This window comes from Tetrahymena thermophila, assembly GCF_000189635.1.
Source record: "Tetrahymena thermophila SB210 genomic scaffold scf_8254754, whole genome shotgun sequence".
NCBI lineage: Eukaryota > Ciliophora > Oligohymenophorea > Hymenostomatida > Tetrahymenidae > Tetrahymena > Tetrahymena thermophila.
In genome coordinates, this window is record NW_002476514.1 from 97,482 (window position 1) to 119,564 (window position 22,083).

A 22,083-nucleotide genomic window follows, 5' to 3' on the forward strand; every position below is an offset into this window, starting at 1 on the left:
TGTTGAAAATTTTTTTTTTATAGTTGATTATTATTTTTAATTAATTAATTAATTAATTATTAATAATTAATTATATTTATACTTCACTTATTTTATGATTTAAAGAACTTTTTGAGTACATTAATTAAATATGCAAACTCTTTTGGGGATTTTTTTTTTCATAATTAATTAAAATGCTAAGCAAAACATTTTTATAAATAGTAATATATTGATAATCTTCATATATATAATCACCTATCACCTTCATACTTTAGAGAGAAAAAAGTTATTTCTATTTAATTTTATAATATTTCTTTTAGTTAAGGAGGGAGGGGCAGAATTTTTTAGAATAGGCGGTAGATTATATTTTGAAAGATTAATAACAATAGGACCAAGTTATATGTAATTTATTTAAGTTACTCTTACTAATTATGAGATTACAAATTAAATTAATAATTCATCAGAATCAAATTAAAAAAACTGTATGTTTGTTTAATTAAAAACAATTTACATTTACTATTTTTTGTCAAACAAAATAAACGAAAGAATATTTATTTATTTAAAATATTTCATTAATATGTAATATTTTGTATTGCAAGCTTTCCCAAAATAATTTATCTGAATTTAATAAAAATAAATTATGAGGAGATAAATATTAATTATATTTAATTAGAAATATTATTTAAAAATTAGTTGAATATATATAATTACACTAATAGGCAAGTTAAATAAATTTTTCTGAATAATTCTTAAGGAAGCAAATATATTTTAATAATTTTTAAACTGGAAAGATGACATAACATTAATTTTTATTTTTATTAATACAATTTTTAGTTTTATTTATTTAGAAATAATATAATGTTAAACAAATAATATAATTATTCTTTTAAGATATCTAACTTAGCTAGTTAGTTAGTCATTCATTTATTATTTCATTATTGTTAAAATATTATTATAAAAAATAATAATTTAAAGAATATTTAATACAGACAAAATTTCCTATGACTAACAATAATTAATAAAATTTAAAAAGAAATTAAATGGCTTGAGGTAATTTTCAATAATGATCAATCAATCAAAAAAGAATAATAATTAAATTTTTTATTTATTTTTCAAGATCTGATTAATTTAGAAGTCTAAGTGATTTACCTATTAATTTAATATTGAAGACCTCTAATAATTAATAAAAACTTTGTTACTTTTTATTACATGATAATTACCCTGTAAATAGTAATAAAATTAAATTAGCGATCTATCTTAATGTGGGGAGATTTATTTTATAAAGTAGATAACTAAAGAAGAAATCATACAAAAATGGAAGAAATTTCAATTTTATATAAATATAAACTCTATTTATGTATAAATGTAAATATTTATGGGTAATGTAAAACTACAAATTTTTTTTTTAAAGTACAGATTTTATCAATCCTTTAAGAAACAATAAAGGAATAAAAAAATCTATAAAATTTCTACCCTCTAATAAATTTTAAATTAATTCATTATTGTAATAAAGAAAACAAAAGAAAAGGTGTGTTTTATCAAATTTCTGTACTAATAAATCAATTGGTATTGCAATAAATTAATTAGTGGAAAACTTAACAAATTTTATTAATAATTACTGTAATGTTTGTTTTAATAATTTTACAATTAATAATTTATTTTAACGCATTTATTATCTTAGCCTATGTAATTAATTATTTGTAATATTTGTTTTTTTTAGTTCCTTTAAGTTGATCTCTGATAAGATATCTCTTAACGCAGTTATAAAATAGCCAAAGGAAATTGTTGTGAATGGCATAATTATTACTATAAACATAGTCTCTAATACAGCTTGACACATAATTGAACCAACTGCCCTTTGACCTTTATAGGGTAGAAAAATAGATTGCCACCATGTTGCATTAAATGTACAAATTTTGATTCAGCCATCACTTTTGATCTTGAAAATAATTAACTTCTCCACATATCTTATTAGCCACAACAGAAAAAAAAGATTAGTAAGCCAGTTAGGTTCTATTTTTAACTCTCATGTATAACTGCAATTCTTTATATTTCAAGTTAAGCTAAATGATAAACAGATGAATAAATTAAAGTTACAAAGTTGATGACGGTGTTCTAATTATAAATTTAAAATCAGAGGAAGTAGATCAAATCAAAACCTTTTTTGAAAATAAATTAAAAAGTTCATTGCCAGTAATAATTTCCATCTCATGCTAAATTTAGTATTAAATTGAAAGTAGAAAATAAAGCAACCTCAAATAACCAACAACTTAGAAAAATATTTGTGAGAATTGGCTTTAGGATAACAAAAAAAATATATTATGTTATATTAAGTGATAATATTTAACATTCATAGTGTATAAATTCAATTCGCAATCTTCAACATTTTAGCTAAAATAGAATTAGCATAAAATAAAAACCTTATTTGCTTGACAAGTTGGAAAGAGGAGTTTTCTTTAGTTAGTTAAAAAGAATATGTTGGTTGCAACAATAAAATCTAAAAAAATTTCTTCCTCAAATTTATCAAAATTTAAATTTCTTGAAGCAAACTGTTTTGATTTTTTATTTTATTAAAAACGCGCATTCTTATTTATTTATTAATTAATTTATCTAAAAAGTAAAATTGCTTTTTGATTTGTTTAGTGTTAATTAAATAGTTAAGGACTAGATTGATCTGCATATATATGAATCACATTTTTATTTTGCTAAAAATTCATTTGTAGTACATTGGTGGGATTTAATTTCGATTTTTTATTCATAATAAATGAATTAACTTACTTTTTATTAAATTATTAAAAAGGGTTTTGTGAATTTTGAAAACCAGAAACTTTGAAGAAAATCTAATATAATTTTATTGTTTAACTAAGTTTAATTATTAACAAGTGATAAATTTAACAATAATTTTTATTTGAAAGTAGTCATTTTTCATGTTTTTTATTTTTTTTAATTAATTCTTGAATGAAAATAATTTTTTCAAAAAAAAAAAAAAATAAAGATGATGATGATTGAATTTTTATTAAATTTATATTTTTACACTTTATAAATTAACCAAAATATTTAAACATCTAAAGCTATTTATATTTTAAATCTAAGGACTACTAGGGTATTTTTGGGATTTAGATTATATTTTTAAAAATTGAATATACTTGAGAAAAATATTGCTTCCAATTTATTTAAATTAATCAAGTAAGATAATTTATATTTAATCAGAATCAAATTAAATAAAACAAACTTTATACTAATTTAATTCTAATTTTGAGAATGTACATTTTATTAATATTTTATCAGAATTGAATTAATTAAAAAAAGTTTGCATTTACTTAATTTTTTATCATGCAAAAAAAGGGAACAATATTTATATTCTTAAAAATTTTAAATATATTTTTATAAATGTAATATTTTGCTGTGGAAAATTTTCTAATGCCATTTATATGAATTAGGTAAAATTATAATTCAAGAGATAAGTTTTAATAATATTTAATTATAAATATTATTTAAAAATCAGTTATTTATATTACACTTATTGGCAAATCCAATAATTTTTTGTGAAGAATTCTTAAGGAGAACAAGTTTTAATAATATTTAAAAAGAAAAAATCAAATGCATTTTTATTTTTCCTAATATAATTTTTTATTTATTTAAATATAAATATATGAAAAAAGTGTAATGTTAAGTAAATAAAATAGATACAATTTTAAGATATTTAAATAACTTAATAATTTCGTTAATTCAGATATTATAAAAAAATAATTATTTTAAAAATACTTTTCATTTAGTTAAATAATTTCTTATAACTAACTAACTATAATAAATAAAATTTAAACATAAAAAAATAAATAAAAAGTGTAAGGCAAGTTTGAATGATAATCAAACTATAATAAATAAAATTTGTACATATTAAGTAAAGAAAATTTCAATAATGATCAATCACTCACTCACTCACTCACTTAATCAATCATACAAAAAAGATTAATAATTTAATTTTTTGAATAGTTTTCAAGATCTGATAAATTTAGAAGACTAAATGATGTATTAATTTAATATTGATGACCTCTAATAATAAATAAAAACTTTGTTATTTTTTATTTCATGATACGAATTATGTACAAATTTGATAAAGATTAGTTATTTCAGATGGTTTTATTAAATAAGCAAATGGTTAACAACCTTTAATCGTCACCTATCATCTAAATGTAATAAATAATAGTCATTTATTCCTTAATTTCTTTAAAATACATACCCTGCTTAATTTATTTAATGGTCACATACAATCTAATGTATTTAATCAACACTCAATGTAATATTATTATTATTTTGGCTAAGGAGGGGACATTCTTGGGTAGTAGAATTGAAAAATTAAAGTTAATTTAAAAAAATTTTATTTCTTGTTTATTTAAATTAATCAAGAAGACAAATTATATTAATAATCAGAATTAGATTAAAAAAACCAACTTTACGTTTATTTAATTCTAATTTTGAGATTTTATTAATATTTTATCAGAATTCTATTAATTGAAAAAAGTTTACATTTACTTAATTTTTTATCAAACAATAAATTGAAAGAATATTTATATTCTCAAGATTTAAAATATGTATTTATAATTGTAATATTTTGCTGAGCAAAATTTTCCATTTTAATTTATCTGAATTAGGTAAAATAAATGCTTCTGAGATAAGCTTTAATAACATTTAATTAGAAGTATTATTTAAAAATTATGCATATTACACTTATTGAAAACTTAAATAACTTTTTCTGAAGAATTCTTAAGGAGATAAATTTCAATTATATTTAACTGTAGAGATGACATATATTTTTATTTTTATTAATACAGTTTTTTAATTTATTTATATAGTACAGTGTTAAACAAATAATATAACTATACTTTTAAGATAGTTAACTTAATCGTTTTATTATAAAAAATTTAATTCAGATATTATTATAAAAAATAATAATTAATTTATAAAATATTTTTCATTTAAATATAGAATTTCATATGATTAATTATAATAAATAAAATTTATAAAAAAATTAAATAGCTTCAGGCAATTTTCAATTATAATTAATTAACCAATCAAAAAATAATAATAATTGAATTTTTTTAATGATCTGATAAATTTAGAAGACTAAATGATGTATTAACTTAATATTGAAGACTTCTAATAATTAATAAAAAATTTGTTATTTTTATTTCATGATAGTAATTTGAAAATAGAAATTTAATTAAATAAGTTATCTTAAGGTGGGGAGATTTATTTTATAAATTAGATAACTAAGGAAGAAATCATACATTAAGAAACAATAAAATATTATGGATAAATAAAAATAGATAGAATTTCTACCCTCAAATAAATTTTAAATTAACTCAATATTATCTTAAATTTTGAAATTAATTACTGTAAAATAGAAAACAAAGAAAGGTGTATTTTATAATTTTGCTGTAATAATAAATAAACTGATATTGTAATAAATTAGTGGGAAATTTAACAAACTTTATTAATAATTACTTGTAATGTTTTAATTCATCAAATTTACAAATATTTATTTATTTATTTATTTATTTATTTATTTATTTATTTATTTTGTTTTAACGTATTATCTTAGTACATGTAATTATTTCTAATGTTCATTTATTAATTTTTTTAGATCCTTTAAGTTGATCTCCAATAAAATATCTCTAATTACAGTTATAAAATAGCCAAAGAAAATTGTTCTGAATAGCTTAATTATTACAATAACATAATCTAATACAGATGAACACATATTTGAACTAACTGCCTTTTGACCTTTATAGGGTAGAAAAATAGACTTACCACCATGTTGCATTAATATAAAAATCTTGATTCAGCCATTAATTTTGATCTTGAAAATAATTAACTTCTCTACATAGATTATTAGTTACAACAGATATAAAAGAATAATAAGCTGAGTTAGGTCATATTTTTAACTTTCATGTATAGATGCAATTCTTCATTTTTCAAGTTAAGCTAAATGCTAAACAGCTGAAAAAATTAAAGTTACAAAGTTGATGACGTTGTTCTAATTGTAAATTTAAAATAAGAGGAAGTAGATCAAATAAAAACCTTTTTTGAAAATAAATTAAAAAATTCTTTGCCAGTAATAATTTCAATTTCATGCTAAATTTAGTAGTAAAATTTAAAATGGAAATTAAAGCAACCCCAAGTAACCAATAACTTAGAAAGATATTTGCGAGAAATAGCTTGAGGATAACAAAAACAAATATATTATGCTATATTAATTGATAATATTTAACACTTCATAGTGAATAAATTCAATTCGCAATCTTCAACATTTTAGCTAAAATATAATTAAAATAAAATGAAATCCATATTTGCTTGGCAAGTTGTAAAGATGAGTTTTACTTAGTTAGTTAAAAAGAATATGCTGCAATAATAACGTCTAAAAAAATTTCTTTTAAAAATTTATCAAAATTTAAATTTTTTGTAAGCAAGCTGTTTTGTAATTTTTATTTTATTAAAAACATGAATTTCCTTATTTATTTATTAATTTAAAAAGTAAAATTGCTTTTTGATTTGTTTAGAGTTAATCAAATTAGCTAAGAACTATTGATCTGCATATGAATCGCATTTTTATTTTGCTAAAAATTCATTAGTAGTAGATTGGTGGCGATTTAATTTTGATTTTTTAATAAATGAATAAACTTACTTTTTATTAAATAATTTATAGGGGTTTTTTGAATGTTGGAAGCCAGAAACTTTGAAGAAAATCTAATACCATAGCCAACATATTTTTATTATATTATAAATTCGTTTAATCTTATACCCACCCCTCACTTTACATTCTTTATTCAATGACCTAAATAAAAATAAGATATTTTATTAAAAATAAGATAAATTTTTGATTGCTTATCAAATCTTTTAAGAAACAAAATAAAATATTATTAATAAGTAAATAAAAATAGATAGAATTGTTATAATCAAATAAATTTTAAATTAACTAAATATTATCTTAAATTGTAAAATTAATTACAGTAATAAAGCAAACAAAAGAAAGAAGTATTTTATCAGATTGCTATAGTAATAAAAAAACTGGTTTTGTAATAAATTAGTGCGAAATTTAACAAATTTTCATTATTAATTACTAGTAATGCTTTAATTCATCAATTTTATAAATAAATTATTATTTATTATTAATTTTATTTACATATATTATCTTAGCCTATGTAATTATTTTTAATGCTGATTTCTTACTTTTTTTTAGATACTCTAAGTACACCACAAATAAAATACCTCTAATCGCAATTAAAAAAAGGTCAAACGAAATTGTTTTAAAAAACATAATTATTACAGAAAACATTATCTTTAACACAACTGAACAAATATTTGAACCTACTGCCTTTAATTTTTTTTGAGAGTTTAAAATTTTTTTATACATTTTTTTAATATAAAAGTTAAATCCATATTAAATACCTTAATCCTTCGTTCTGAGTACCAAGCCGATAGACGAGGATATTCATTTTTTAAAAATATTTATTTTATTAAGTTGATGAAAATTAATATTAAGAAGGCTAATAAGATAATAAACCGAATTATATTATAAATGCCATTTGAAATGTCAATGAAGCTATTTATATTTTAAATCTAAGGATTATTAAATAGGCTATTACTGGGCTTTTTATTATATTTTCAAAAATTGAATATACTTCAGAAAAATATTGTTTCCAATTTATTTAAATTAATTAAGGAAGATAATTTATATTTAATCATAATCAAACTAAAAAAAACAAACAAACTTTACACTCATTTAATACTAATTTTGAGAAGGTACATTTTATTAATATTTAATCAGAATTAAATTAATTAAAAAAAGTTTACATTTACTTAATTTTTTATCACTCAATATAATGGAACAATATTTATATTCTTCAAAGTTTAAAATAAATCTTATCAATGTAATATTTTGCTGAGGATAGTTTTCCAATACAATTTATCTGAATTAGGTAATATAATTATTCAAGAGATAAGTTTTTGCAATATTTAATTAGAAATATTTTTTAAAAATCAGTTATTTATATTACACTTATTGGTAAATTAAATAATTTTTTCTGAAGAATTCTTAAGGAGAACAAGTTTTAATAATATTCAAACAGAAAAGATCAAATGCATTTTATTTTTAGTAATACAATTTTTTATTTGTTTACATTTATGAAAAAAGTATAATGTTATGCAAATAAAATAAATACACTTTTATGATATTTAACTTCATAATAAATTTCGTTAATTCAGATATTATTATAAAAAATAATAATATTTAAAATACTTTTCATTTAGTTTCTTATAACTAATTATAATAAATAAAATTTAAACATAGATAAATAAAAAACGTAAGGCAATTTTGAATGATAATCAAACTGTAATAAATAAAACTTATACATAAATTAAATTACGTAAGGCAATTTTCGATTGTAATCAATCAATAAAAAAAGAATAATAATTAAATTTTTTTGAATAGTTTTCAAGATCTGATAAATTTAGAAGACTAAATGATGTATTAATTTAATATTAAAGGAAGACCTCGAATAATTAATAAAAACTTTGTTATTTTTCTTTCATGATAGGAATTATGCACAAATTAGACAGACAGAGATTAGTTATTTCAGATGCTTTTATTAAATAACGAAAGAATTAACAACCTTTATACGTCACCTACAATCTAAATGTAATAATAGTCACATATACCTTAATTTATTTTACCACCACACTATGCTTAATTTACTTAATGGTCACATACAATCTAATGTATCTATTTCATTTTATAATATTTGTTTTATTTAAGAAGGGGCAGAATTCTCTAGAATAGGAGGTATATTATATTTTGAAAGATTAATAATAATAGAACAAAATTGCTCACAATTTACTTAAATTACCCTACTAATTATGAGATTACAAATTAAATTAATAATTCATCAGAATTAAATTAAAAAAACTTTATGATCGTTTAATTAAAAACAGTTTACATTTACTATTTTTTGTCAAACAATATAAAGGAAAGAATATTTATTTATATTCTTCAATATTTAAAATATATTCATTAAATATGTAATATTTTTTATAGCAAGCTTTCCTAAAATAATTTATCTTAATTTAATTAAAATAAATTTTCATGAGATAAATATAAATAATATTTAATTAGAAATATTATTCAAAAATCAATTGAATATAAAAATATATTACACTTATTGGCAAGTTAAATAAATTTTTCTGAGTAATTCCTAAGGAAGCAAATATATTTAATAATTTTTAAACTGGAAAGATGACATGAAATTAATTTTTATTTTTATTATTAATACAATTTTTAGTTTTATTTATTTAGAAATAATATAATGTTAAACAAATAATATAATTATTCTTTTAAGATATCTAACTTAGCTAGTTAGTTAGTTAGTCATTCATTTATTATTTTATTATTATTAAAATATTATTATAAAAATATAATAATTTAAAAAATATTTAATACAGACAGAATTTCTTATGACTAACAATAACTAATAAAATGTAAAAAGAAATTGAGTGGCTTGAGGCAATTGTCAATAACAATCAATCAAAAAAGAATAATAATTAAATTTTTTATTTATTTTTCAAGATCTGATTAATTTAGAAGTCTAAGTGATTTACCTAAATTTAATATTGAAGACCTCTAATAATTAATAAAAACTTTGTTACTTTTTATTTCATGATAATTACCCTGGAAATAGAAATAAAATTAAATTAGCGAACTATCTTAATGTGAGGAGATTTATTTTATAAAGTAGATAACTAAAGAAGAAATCATACAAAAATAGAAGAAATTACAATTTTATATAAATATAAACTCTATTTATGTATAAATGTAAATATTTATGGGTAATGTAAAACTACAATTTTTTTAAAGTACAGATTTTATCAAAAAAAATAGCGCATGCCCCATGAGAATTCGAAAAAAATCTATAAAATTTCTACCCTCTAATAAATTTTAAATTAATTCATTATTGTAAAAAAGAAAACAAAAGAAAAGGTGTGTTTTATCAAATTTTTGTACTAATAAATCAATTTGTTTTGTAATAAATTAATTAGTGGAAAACTTATCAAATTTTATTAATAATTAATTACTAGTAATGTTTTAATAATTTTACAATTATTAATTTATTTTTACATATTTATTATCTTAGCCTATGTAATTAATTATTTGTAATATTTATTTTTTTTAGTTCCTTTAAGTTGATCTCTGATAAGATTCTTAACGCAGCTATAAAATAGCCATAGGAAATTGTTGTGAATGGCATAATTATTACTATAAACACAGTCTTTAATACAGCTGGACACATAATTGAACCAACTGCCTTTTGACCTTCATAGGGTAGAAAAATAGATTGCCACCATGTTATGTTGCATTAAATGTACAAATTTTGATTCAGCCATCGCTTTTGATCTTGAAAATAATTAACTTCTCTTCTTTACTGATTAGCCACAACAGAAAAAAAAGATTAGAAAGCCAATTAATTAGGTTCTATTTTTAACTCTCATGTATAGCTGGAATTATTTCAAGTTAAGCTAAATGCTAAACAGATGAATCTATTAAAGTTACAAAGTTGATGACGCTATTCTAATTATAAATTTAAAATCAGAGGAAGTAGATCAAATCAAAACCTTTTTTTTAAAGTAAATTAAAAAGTTCTTTGCTAGTAATAATTTCCATTTCATGCTAAATTTAGTATTAAACTGAAAGTAGAAAATAAAGCAACCTCAAATAACCAGCTACTTAGAAAAATATTTGTGTGAAATGGCTTTAGAATAACAAAAAAAAATATATTATGTTATATTAAGTGATAATATTTAACATTCATAGTTTTCAATTCGCAAATAGAATTGGCATAAAATAAAAACCTTATTTGCTTGACAAGTTGAAAAGACGAGTTTTCTTTAGCTAGTTAAAAAGAATATGTCGGTTGCAACAATAAAATCTAACAAAATTTCTTTTACAAATTTATCAAAATTTAAATTTCTTGTAAGCAAACTGTTTTTAATTTTTTTATTTTATTAAATACGTGCATTCTATTTATTAATTAATTTATCTAGAAACTAAAATAAATTGCTGTTTGATTTGTTTAGTGTTAATTAAATAGTTAAGGACTAGATTGATCTGCATATATATGGATCACATTTTTATTTTGCTAAAAATTCATTTGTAGTAGATTGGTGGGGATTTAGTTTTGATATTTTTATTCATTATAAATGAATTAACTTACTTACTTTTTATTAGGGGTTTTGTGAATGTTGAAAACCAGAAACTTTGAAGAAAATCTAATACAATTTTATTGTTTAACTAAGTTTAATTATTAATAAGTGATAAATTTAACAAGAATTTTTAGTAGAGAACAAAGAAATTTTTATTTGAAAGTCTTCAATTTTCATGTTTTTTATTTTTTTTTATTTCATAGATTCATGCATTCAAAAAATATGTAAAACTGCATAAAGTTAATGGAAAAATCAATTGATAAATACTTAGATGTTTAAATATATTGGTTAATTTATGTAGTGTAAAATATTAATTTAATAAAAATGCAATCATCATCTTTAAAAATTATTAAATTCAAGAATTAATATTCTAATAATAATTTTTTGATTAAGACAGACCATGTTAACCAGAAAATTGATAATTATTATCAAAATTTTCTTAAACCTCATACTTACATTGAATCTTACAAATTGTGCCTTTTATTCCGAAATTTTGTATTAGTTCTTCATAATTTTAATTATTCATTATTCCCCACTTAATCTCTTTTGTTAGTAAGCTCATTTCTTATTCCATCTGAATTAATTTTTGAATAATTTGTGAATACTATTGATAAATATTAATTATCTCTTATCATTAAATAATAAATGTAATTCTATATTTCTAACTCAAGAAATAATTTTCTGAGAATAACTCTTTAGAAAAATTCAATTAAAAATGTATTAAATATTATAACTCAAAAAACTATTATAAAAAATAAATAAATCAGGTAATTTAAAATTATAAATTTTATTAAAAAAAAATAAAAAAAGCTAATTTAATAATTTTTTATTTATTACATTAATCTAGTTAATAACTTTTCTCTTTTCAGAATACTATTTAGAAAGCTGCTTTTTTCTTTTATTTTCTTTAAGTATTTACTTTTTAGAAGTGAAAGCTTATTTTAGTAAATCGACTTCACTTTTATTTTATTACTCAACTTCTTTTAAAAGTCTATTGCTTTTGTATTACATACACACACACATTCATATCTATCCAATCAGTGGAATTTTAAAACCAAGAACGAGGAATGGTTATATATGATAAAGATATTGAATTAGAAATAATTTGTAATTTGATAAAATTTTAACTTTTATTAAAATAATTATAAACTAATAAAAATAACAAAAGCATATTTCTTTTTATTTTTATTTGATTAATTATAATAAAAAAATAATAGTTTTACTGCAGCTGTTGAAACTTACTTACTTACTAATTTATTTATTATTTTAATTAATTTAATATACAAAATGTTTATAATTTTATATGAGAATGTTTCATATTATATATCAACAAAAGAGATTTAAATATAATTTGTATTTGTAATTTTTAAAACTTTTTCTCAGATTTTTTGTTATTTCTTTATTAATTAAGTAAAATAATTTTCAGAGTTTTTATATTTTAATAATATAAAAAAAAAGTAGATTTCAAATCCTATTTTTCGAAAAAACATTGATAAAGAATCATATTTTTTAAAAATAATTGGTTTAATAAATATTAGTTGAAATAAAATTTTATAGTTGTGAAGAAAAAAATGTTTAAAATTATTATATTTACAATAGAAAAAGCTTTAGATAAACATTTTTTTTAAACATTGATATTTTATTTTAAAATAAAAATCTAAGACAAAAATCATTCATATTTTATCATAAAAGAAATATCATAAGAAAAAATTTTTTTAAAAAAATAATTCATGTTTTATTTTTTAATTAAAAACATAAGTTGAACATTTTATTTTAAAATCATTCATATTTAATTTTAAATAAAAAGCTTAAGACAGACATTTTTTTGTTAAATCATTCAAATTTTATTTAAAAATAAAAAGTTTAATCCAAATATGATAAAATAATTTATTATTTCAAATTTTATTATAAAAGAAATAGATTATGATAAAGATTTAATACAAAAATATTCATATTTTATATTAAAATAAAAAGCTAACATTTGCTCTTTTAAATTTTTTTTTTATTTAATTTTTTAATCTGAAGATAACTTCTTTAGAATTACCTAATGGAAAATACTTTGCATAATCTTTGAGTATGTCAAAATCATAATACATCATTTAACTTTAACAACTTTATATATTTTTTATATTACTTTCTTAGGTTAAGAAATAAGCAGAATCTTTTTGATTGTTTCCATTGTTGGCTATTGTTTAATTCAATAATTTGAAGTTTTCCATCAATTTTTCCATTTCTTACTTAAAATTGTCATTTTAATCATGATTTAGATTTTCAAAGAAACACGATGCTCTTTATAATTATCTATAACTTATCTTTTTAATGCTTTTGCTAGTTGTCTAATGTGGTTGCTTCCTTTTCTAAGAGTTCGTATTCATACTATCAAACTTTTCTTCTGAGATTTTTGTATTTTCAGACTCTTGCTTCATACATTTATCAAATTCCTTAACAGTAATTCTTTGATTCTCATTCAATAGAGTTATTGAATTTTATACAAAAGCTTCGAAACCATTTAAATTAAGTTTTTCAGTACTTTATTCTTGCTTATATGCTGAATTTGACTCCTGTTAATTATGTTAATCCTACATAAAAAAACTAAATTAATATTAGTACATTTTAACATAAATATAAATATGGGTAAATTAATTTTAGTATGATAAAATTTACATCTAAATCCTAAGCTGATTGCTTATTTATAACAAAAATGCTTTACTTCCTGATACAATTCTCTCCACCTTTTTATGAAATGTTATTCTAAGAATTCTTTTTAGAATCAAGCTCTTTTTGTGATTATTTTTGTTATAATTTTTATTAATGATCTGAATTATTATTATCAGAAACTGATTCTTCATCTTCATCGCTTAGTGTTATATTAAACTATTCTAAAACATCTATAAACTTCAATTTTTTCAAATCCTCTATAAAAGTCAATGCATTGTGATTAATAACAGATTGAATATATAAAGGATTAATATTTTTTATTTTATTTCGCTAATGAAATACTCTTTTCTAGGTCTCTTATTAGTTTACACTTTATGAAATGTAAATTTGATTCTTGTCAAAGTTAACCAATTTACAATTTAAATCTTAGTGAAAGAAAGAATGGCAAAAATTACATTTCATATTCAAATCCTAAAAGTTTGAATAAAATAATATTTTATCCTTTAATTCACAAAATTTTTAATATTCTTAATCATTTTCTTTAATAATTCTTATGAAATCTGTTCTGTTAATTTTTACAATTTGAGTAAACATAGTTGATTTTAAACCATGATTTTTAGAAATTCCACTTATAAATTCAATAAGCCCAAAGTTTTTTCCTGCACCTAGCTTCTTTTTATTGTCACTACCGTGTACATTTTCCTCTCCTTGACTGGTTTAAATTTCCACGAATTAATTTTAATAATCATCTTAAATATAATAGAAAAAATTTTTTATTAAATTTACGCTCTCCTTAAATGATAAATAATAGCGACTAGTCAGTGTTATCAATCTTAAGTTTTTGATTAGGTAAATAAAATTCTTCTTCAATATAGAGAGCGATATCTTAAAGAGCTTTATAGCTTATTATTTTATTAAACAAAATATCAATTTATGAAATAATTTCTTTGTATTATTCTCTCTTTAAGCTTTCTTGTAAATCGATTGATAACTTACTAACCACTAATTATTTATTTTATTTTTCTTCCTAAAAGTTATTTTGGTAATACTGCTACATATACAAATTAACATTTGCCTACAATTCCCTATTTTAATCATCAAAAAAATATTTTTATTCATTCATTTTTTTATTATTTTTATAGAGGTATTTTTTAAAAAATTATTAATTTAATGTATTGTTATTTTTAAAACTAAAAAATATATTTTGAAATATAAATAATAATCAGAAAAGAACAAACATTTTTTTTGAAAATAATTGGTTTAATAAAATATTGGTTGAATTAAATTTTATGGTTGATAAGAAAATTATTTTTTATTACATAAGAAAAAGCTTTAGATAAACATTTTTTTTAAACATTGATATTTTATTTTAAAATAAAAATCTTAGACAAAAATCATTCATATTTTATTGTAAAAGAAATATCATAAGAAAAAAATTTTTTTTTAATCTTTCATATTTTATTTTTTTAAAAAAGCTTAAGTTGAACATTTTATTTTAAAATCATTCATATTTTATTTTAAAATAAAAAGCTTAAAGCAAACATTTTTTTGTTAAATAATTAAAATTTTATTTAAAAATAAAAAGATTAATACAAATATTTTTAAGTAACTCATTGAAATTTTATTATATAAAAAATAGATTAAAATAAAGACTTAATAGTAAAACATTCATATTTTATTTTAAAATAAAAAGCTAACATTTGCTCTTTTAAATTTTTTTTTGATTTGATTTTTTAATCTCAAGATAACTTCTTTCGAATTACCTAATGGAAAATATTTAGCATAATCTTTGAGTATGTCAAAATCATAATACATCATTTAACCTTAACAATTTTTAAAAAATTTTATATTACTATCTTAGGTTAAGAAATAAGTAGAGTTTTTTTGATTGTTTCCATTGTTGGTTATTGTTTAATTCAATAATTTGAAGTTTTCCATCAATTTTTACATTTCTTACTTAAAATTGTCATTTTAATCATGATTTAGATTTTCAAAAAAACATGATGCTCTTTATAATTATCTATAACTTATATTTTTAATGCTTTTGCTAGTTGTCTAATGTGGTTGCTTCCTTTTCTAAGAGATCGTATTCATACTATCAAATTTTTCTTCTGAAATTTTTGAATTTTCAGACTCTTGTTTCATACATTTATCAAATTCCTTAACAGTAATTCTTTGATTATCATTCAATAAAGTTATTGAATTTTATAAAAAAGCTTCGAAACCATTTATATTTAGTTTTTCATTACTTTATTCTGGCTTATATGCTGAATTTGAGTCCTATAAATTTTGTTAATCCTAGTTTAAAAAAATAAATTAATATGAATACATTTATTTTAACATAAAATATGAGTAAATAAATTTTAAAATGAAAAATTTACATCTATATCCTATGATTGTTTATTTATAACAAAAATACTATGCTTTCTAATACAATTTTCACCAACTTTTTATGAAATATTATTTTAAGAATTCTTATTAGAATCAAACTCTTTTTGTGATTATTTTAATTATAATTTTTATTATTGATCTGAGTTATTATTAACAGAAATTGATTCTTCATCTTCATCACTTAGTGTTATATTAAACTATTCTAAAATATCAACATCCTTCAATTTTTTCAAATCCTCTATAAAAGTCTATGCATTGTGATTAATAATAAATTGAATATATAAAGGATTTATATTTTTTATTTTATTTCGCTAATGAAAAACTCTTTTCTGGGCCTCTTATTAATTTATACTTTATGAAATGTAAATTTTATTCTTGTCAAAGTTAACCAATTTACAATTTAAATCTTAGTGAAAGAAAGAATGGCAAAAATTACATTTCATATTCAAATCCTAAAAATTAGAATAAAATAATATTTTATCCCTTAATTCACAAAATTTTTAATAATCTAAATCATTATCTTTAATAATTCTTATGAAATCTGTTCTGTTAATTTTTACAATTTGAGTAAACATAGTTGATTTTAAACCATGATTTTAAGAAATTCCACTTATAAATTCAATAAACCCAAAGTTTTTTCCTGCACCTAGCTTCTTTTTATTATAATTGCTGTTTATATTTTCCTCTCCTTGACTAGTCTAAAATTCCACTAATTATTTTTAATAATCATCTTAAATATTATAGAAAAAATTTTAAATTAAATTTACCTTCTCCTTAAATGATAAATAATAGCGACTAGTCAGTGTTATCAATCTTAAGTTTTTGATTAGGTAAATAAAATTCTTCTTCAATATAGAGAGCGATATCTTAAAGAGCTTTATAGCTTATTATTTTATTAAACAAAATATCAATTTATGAAATAATTTCTTTGTATTATTCTCTCTTTAAGCTTTCTTGTAAATCGATTGATAACTTACTAACCACTAATTATTTATTTTATTTTTCTTCCTAAAAGTTATTTTGGTAATATTGCTACATATACAAATTAACATTTGCCTATAACTCCCTATTTTTAATTATATAAAAAAATATTTTTATTCATTTATTTTTTTATATTTTGTAAGAGCTATTTTTTTATAAAAATGTTAATTTAATGTAATGTTATTTGTAAAATTATAAAATATATTTTGAAATATAAATAGTTATCAGAAAATACACTTCCTAACTAAAAATAGATAAGAATGTGTCAGATGATCACCTTTAATGAATAAATTTAATCTTAATTTATTATTAAATTTTTATTAGAACAGAATTAACCAGTTTCTAATAAATTTAAAATCTGTTAAATAATTTAATTTAATTTATTATTATTAATTTACTTTGATATACTGCTTTAACGCATGTAATTGTTAATGACGTTCATGTCTTACTTTCTTTTTAGATCATTAGAGTTCATCTCAGATAAAATATCCCCAATAATAGTAACTATATATCCAAAAGAAATGCTCGTGAAAAGCATAATTATTACTGTAAACATGATTTCTAAATTAGCTGAACAAATATTTGATCCAGTAGACATTAAAGTTAAAGACCAATAAAGAGAAGAAAAATAAATTTACCACCAGAATGCATCAGTATACATATCATCAGCCAGCCATGATTTCTGATTTTTCAAATAATTGATTTCTACATATCCGATTAGGAACCAAAGACAAGAAATGATGTGACCAATAAAAAATAAACCGAAAATAAGATTGATAAGCTGAATTAAGTAGTGCTTTTTGACTCTCATACAAAGTTGCAATTCTACATACTTCAAATCATGAATTATGTTAAGCAATTTAAGGAACTAAAAGACTTAAAACAGCAAAGCTGAAGAAGTATGTTCAAATTGCGAATTTAGTATCAAAGGAACTAAATCAAATAAGAGCTTCTTTTTAATATAAATTAAGAAAGCTCTACCTCTACTAGTAATTATTTCCATGTCTTGCTAAATTTAAGAATTAAGATTGAAAATTAATTCAATCAACCACACAATATTGATTATTTAGAAAACTTTTTTTGAGAAATCATCATCTACTTAAAAGACTATAAAAATTGAGAATAAAAGCAAATAAATTATGTTCAGCCAAACAAGAATAAGCTTGATATAAAAACCTGATTTGCTTGATAGATTGTAAAGAGGAATTTTTTTTAAGTAATTGAATACAGTAAATTTGCTACAACATTTTTCTAGAGTTTTAAAAAACGTTTCTTTTTCTTCAATTGAATCACTGGAGTCGTTTATCATTAAGCGCATCTCACTACTCAACAATTTAGATTCTTTTGTCTTATTAAAGCTTAGTTTAAAATTTTTTAGTCTTAGTTTTAGCTTTGCGACCCATATCATAGCTTTAGAAGGATAATTTTTAAAGTTATTAGTTCGAATATTATTATTATTTTAATTTGTTTGTAGAGATTCACAACATTAAGTATCATTCCTCTAATCCCTTGTAGGTATCGATTAATCTATCTAATTTATACGAGATATTTCATTAAAGTTTGAAGTATCTATTTCAATAGTCCTACTTCTACTACTTGTCAATTTTGAAATGTATTAAAACTTACGACCATTTTAATTCTTAAAGCTTATAGACTTTATCTATGAGCTGCCCAAATCGCTGTCATATCTTTATAAAATATCCTAGTTTTATTCTATTTAAATATTTTACTATATTTTTAGATTTTCTTTTTTGCCGTTTATGATAAATTATGAATCATTCCATAATAATTCATCTTCTTAAAATATTTTATTTCTGACTTGCTCCCAGTCTTTAGATTTAATAGCTTCTCCTTAGTTCTAGCGAGTTTTATCTATCTGTATATCTAATATTGACATTTATATGATCACGAATATTTTTTATGTTGTATGTTAATAATTTCTTAATAATTAATTTGCTTTTCTAATTAGCTATTTTTAATTTATTTACTTTTTAAATATACTACTCTAAGTTTTTTGTATTATTTTATTTAAAAATTATTATGTAATAAACATTTATCAAATAAATAATTTATAAAATACACTTTTGATTTCATTTCCTATTGAATTTTCTTTAGTGAGAAAAAATTACTGTTAATCAATATGTATTTCTTATTTGAATAAATTTAAACTCACTCAAATCGAAAGTAAAAGTCAAAATATTTATTTAAAGCACTTCCCAGTAAATATTATTTTTTTTAATTTGGCCTAATAGTCTTTTAAAGAAAGAATAAAATATTTGAATTAATAAAAATAGATATTATTTCTACCATCAAATGAATCTTAAATTAGCTTGACATTATCATAAATTTTATATTAATTATTGTTAATAAGGCAAACAAACAAATATATAATTAATTTATCATATACAGTAATAATAAAAAACTAGTTTTATTAGTGGGAATTTGACAATGTAAATTAATAATTATTAGAAATATATAATTTCATCAGTTTTATTAAAAAAAATTTAATTATAAATTTTATTTTCATGTATAATTGTATGTAATTATTTATAATGTTCGCGTCTTACTTTTTTTAGATCCTTTGAGTTCATCTCGAATCAGAAATTTGACAAAGGAAATCATTGTGAATAGCATTCTTATTACTGTAAACGTAATCTCTAAATTAGCTGAACAAATATTTGAACTCGTTGTTTTTAGTGTTGTTGGCCATTATATGTAGAAAAATATATATACCAGCTAGTTGCATTAGTATACATATCTTGATTCCGTCATCATTTTTGATCTTGAAAATAATTTACTTCAAAATAGCTGATTAGTTACCATAAGCATAAAAGATTTGTAGGCTGAATTAGATAATGCTTTTAACTTTCATTTAAAATTGCAATTCTACAAGAACCAAGTTAAGGTTAATGTTAAACAATTTAATTAATTAAAAAAATTAAAACAGCAAAATTGATGGTTGCTTTCTAATTATAAATTTATAATCAGCGGAAGTAGATCAAATAAAAACCTTTTTTTGAAAATAATTTAAAAAAGCTCTTCATCTGCAAGTAATAATTTCTATTTATGCTTAATTTAGCAATTAAAATTGAAAACTAATTCAACCAACCACACGTTATCAAAAACTTAGAAAATATTTGTGAGAAATCTTTTTATGGTAAAAAGCAAAAATTTTACATTCAGTTTAATTGAAAATATTCAACTCTTAAAAGCAAATAAATTCAATTCTAAAACTTTAACATTTTAGATAAAATAGAATTCATTTAAAACAAACCTCTTTTGCTTGTTATTAAAAAGAGTAAATTTGCTACAGCACCTTTCAATAACTTCTAAAAGCTTTATTTTACAAAGTTATCCTAATTTAAATTTTTTGTAAGCAAACTCTTTTGTATTTTTTTATTTTATTAAAAGCATTCATTCTTATTATAAAATTAAAAAGCATATTGCTTTTTTGATTTGTTTAATGTTAATTAAGTTAGTAAAGGACTAGATCAATCAGCATATAAATCATATTTTTATTATGCTAAAAATTCTTTTGTAGTTAATCGATAGGGGTTTAATTTCAATTTTTTTCCAGAGTAAATGAACAAATTTACTTAATACTGCATCATTTTTATGAATAAACCACTAAATTTGAAAGTATAAAATCACTAGTGTATTGATTGATTGAAGAAAGGACAATAAGCTCTTAAAGAAGAAATTTTTTTAATACTCACCATCAAATAATCTAATTCATAGTGAAAGAAAGAATAGCATATAAATTACTAATTCAAATCCTAAATATTTGAATAAAAAATATTTTGTCTCTTATCACACAAAATTTTTGATATTCTGAATCATTCTATTTAATAGTTCTAACAAAATCAAAATTGATTTATTTTAACTATATTAGTTAATATGCTTGATTTGAGTGTATGATTTGAGGATATTCTAGTAACCAATTTGACCACGCCAAATATCCCGCAATACTTTAATTTCTTTATCTTTACACATTAAACCTCTCCTTTATATATAAATATATTTTGATAATGAAATATTATGAAGTAGTAATAATAATAAATTAAATGATATAAAATTTGTATCAAAATTAGATATAAGCTGATTCCTTGTTAAATAATTAATTAATTAGTGGATAATTCAGTAATATAGTAATATGAATTTATAGTAATTAAATTTATTTGTTTACTTTGATTAATTAACTTAACGCATATAATTATTGATTAAGTTGGTGTCTTGTTTTCTTTTAAGATCATTTTAGTTCATCTCAGATAAAATGTCTTCAATAATACTAATTAAATAAATAACCTAAGCAGATACTTGAAAAAAGCATAATTATTGATGTAAACATTTTCTGATCAAACACTTGAGTATGTAGACATTAGTGTTAAAGACCGTAGTAAAGAACAGAAAAGTAAATGTACCATCAGAATGCATTTTTCTACCATTTTGAGGCAACTATGAGTGTCGATCATGCAAATAATAATTTTCTGCATATCCTATAAAGTACAAGAGAAAAGAAATGATATGAGATAATCAAATAATAAAATGTTTCTTTAATTTTATGCAAAACTGCAATTGTATGAATTTCAAATCATGATTAATGTTAAACAGTTTAAGAAAATAGAAGATATAAAATATTAACAATGAGGAGTTGTGTTCTAGATGTGAATTTAAAATCAAAGGTAACAAATAAAAAAATCAAATAATTTTTTTAGAAATAAATTTTAAAGACTCTTTCTCTGATTGTAATAATTTCCTTAACTTGCTGCATTTATGAATTAATATTGAAAATTAATCATCTAACCACAAGAAATATCAATA

General features: G+C 19.9%; 2 protein-coding genes across 2 annotated transcripts; both read right to left on the bottom strand. All coding sequences in view use genetic code 6, as the record gives it.

Moving 5' to 3' along the window:
• Positions 1-13,181: 13,181 nt before the first annotated feature.
• TTHERM_00607040 (cation channel family transporter) lies at positions 13,182-19,159 on the bottom strand (the record flags this gene model as incomplete). Its single annotated transcript, XM_001010543.2, has 8 exons — positions 13,182-13,811; positions 13,897-14,639; positions 14,677-14,975; positions 15,839-16,188; positions 16,272-16,529; positions 16,842-16,990; positions 17,049-17,347; positions 17,661-19,159. The coding sequence occupies 8 exons, from the start codon at positions 19,157-19,159 to the stop codon at positions 13,182-13,184; spliced, it is 4,227 nt and encodes a 1,408-aa protein (XP_001010543.2).
• A 690-nt stretch (positions 19,160-19,849) lies between these two features.
• Positions 19,850-20,134, bottom strand: TTHERM_00607050 (transmembrane protein, putative; the record flags this gene model as incomplete). The annotated part of the gene is made up of 1 exon (XM_001010544.2): positions 19,850-20,134. The coding sequence occupies one exon, from the start codon at positions 20,132-20,134 to the stop codon at positions 19,850-19,852; it is 285 nt and encodes a 94-aa protein (XP_001010544.2).
• Between the last annotated feature and the right edge of the window lie 1,949 nt (positions 20,135-22,083).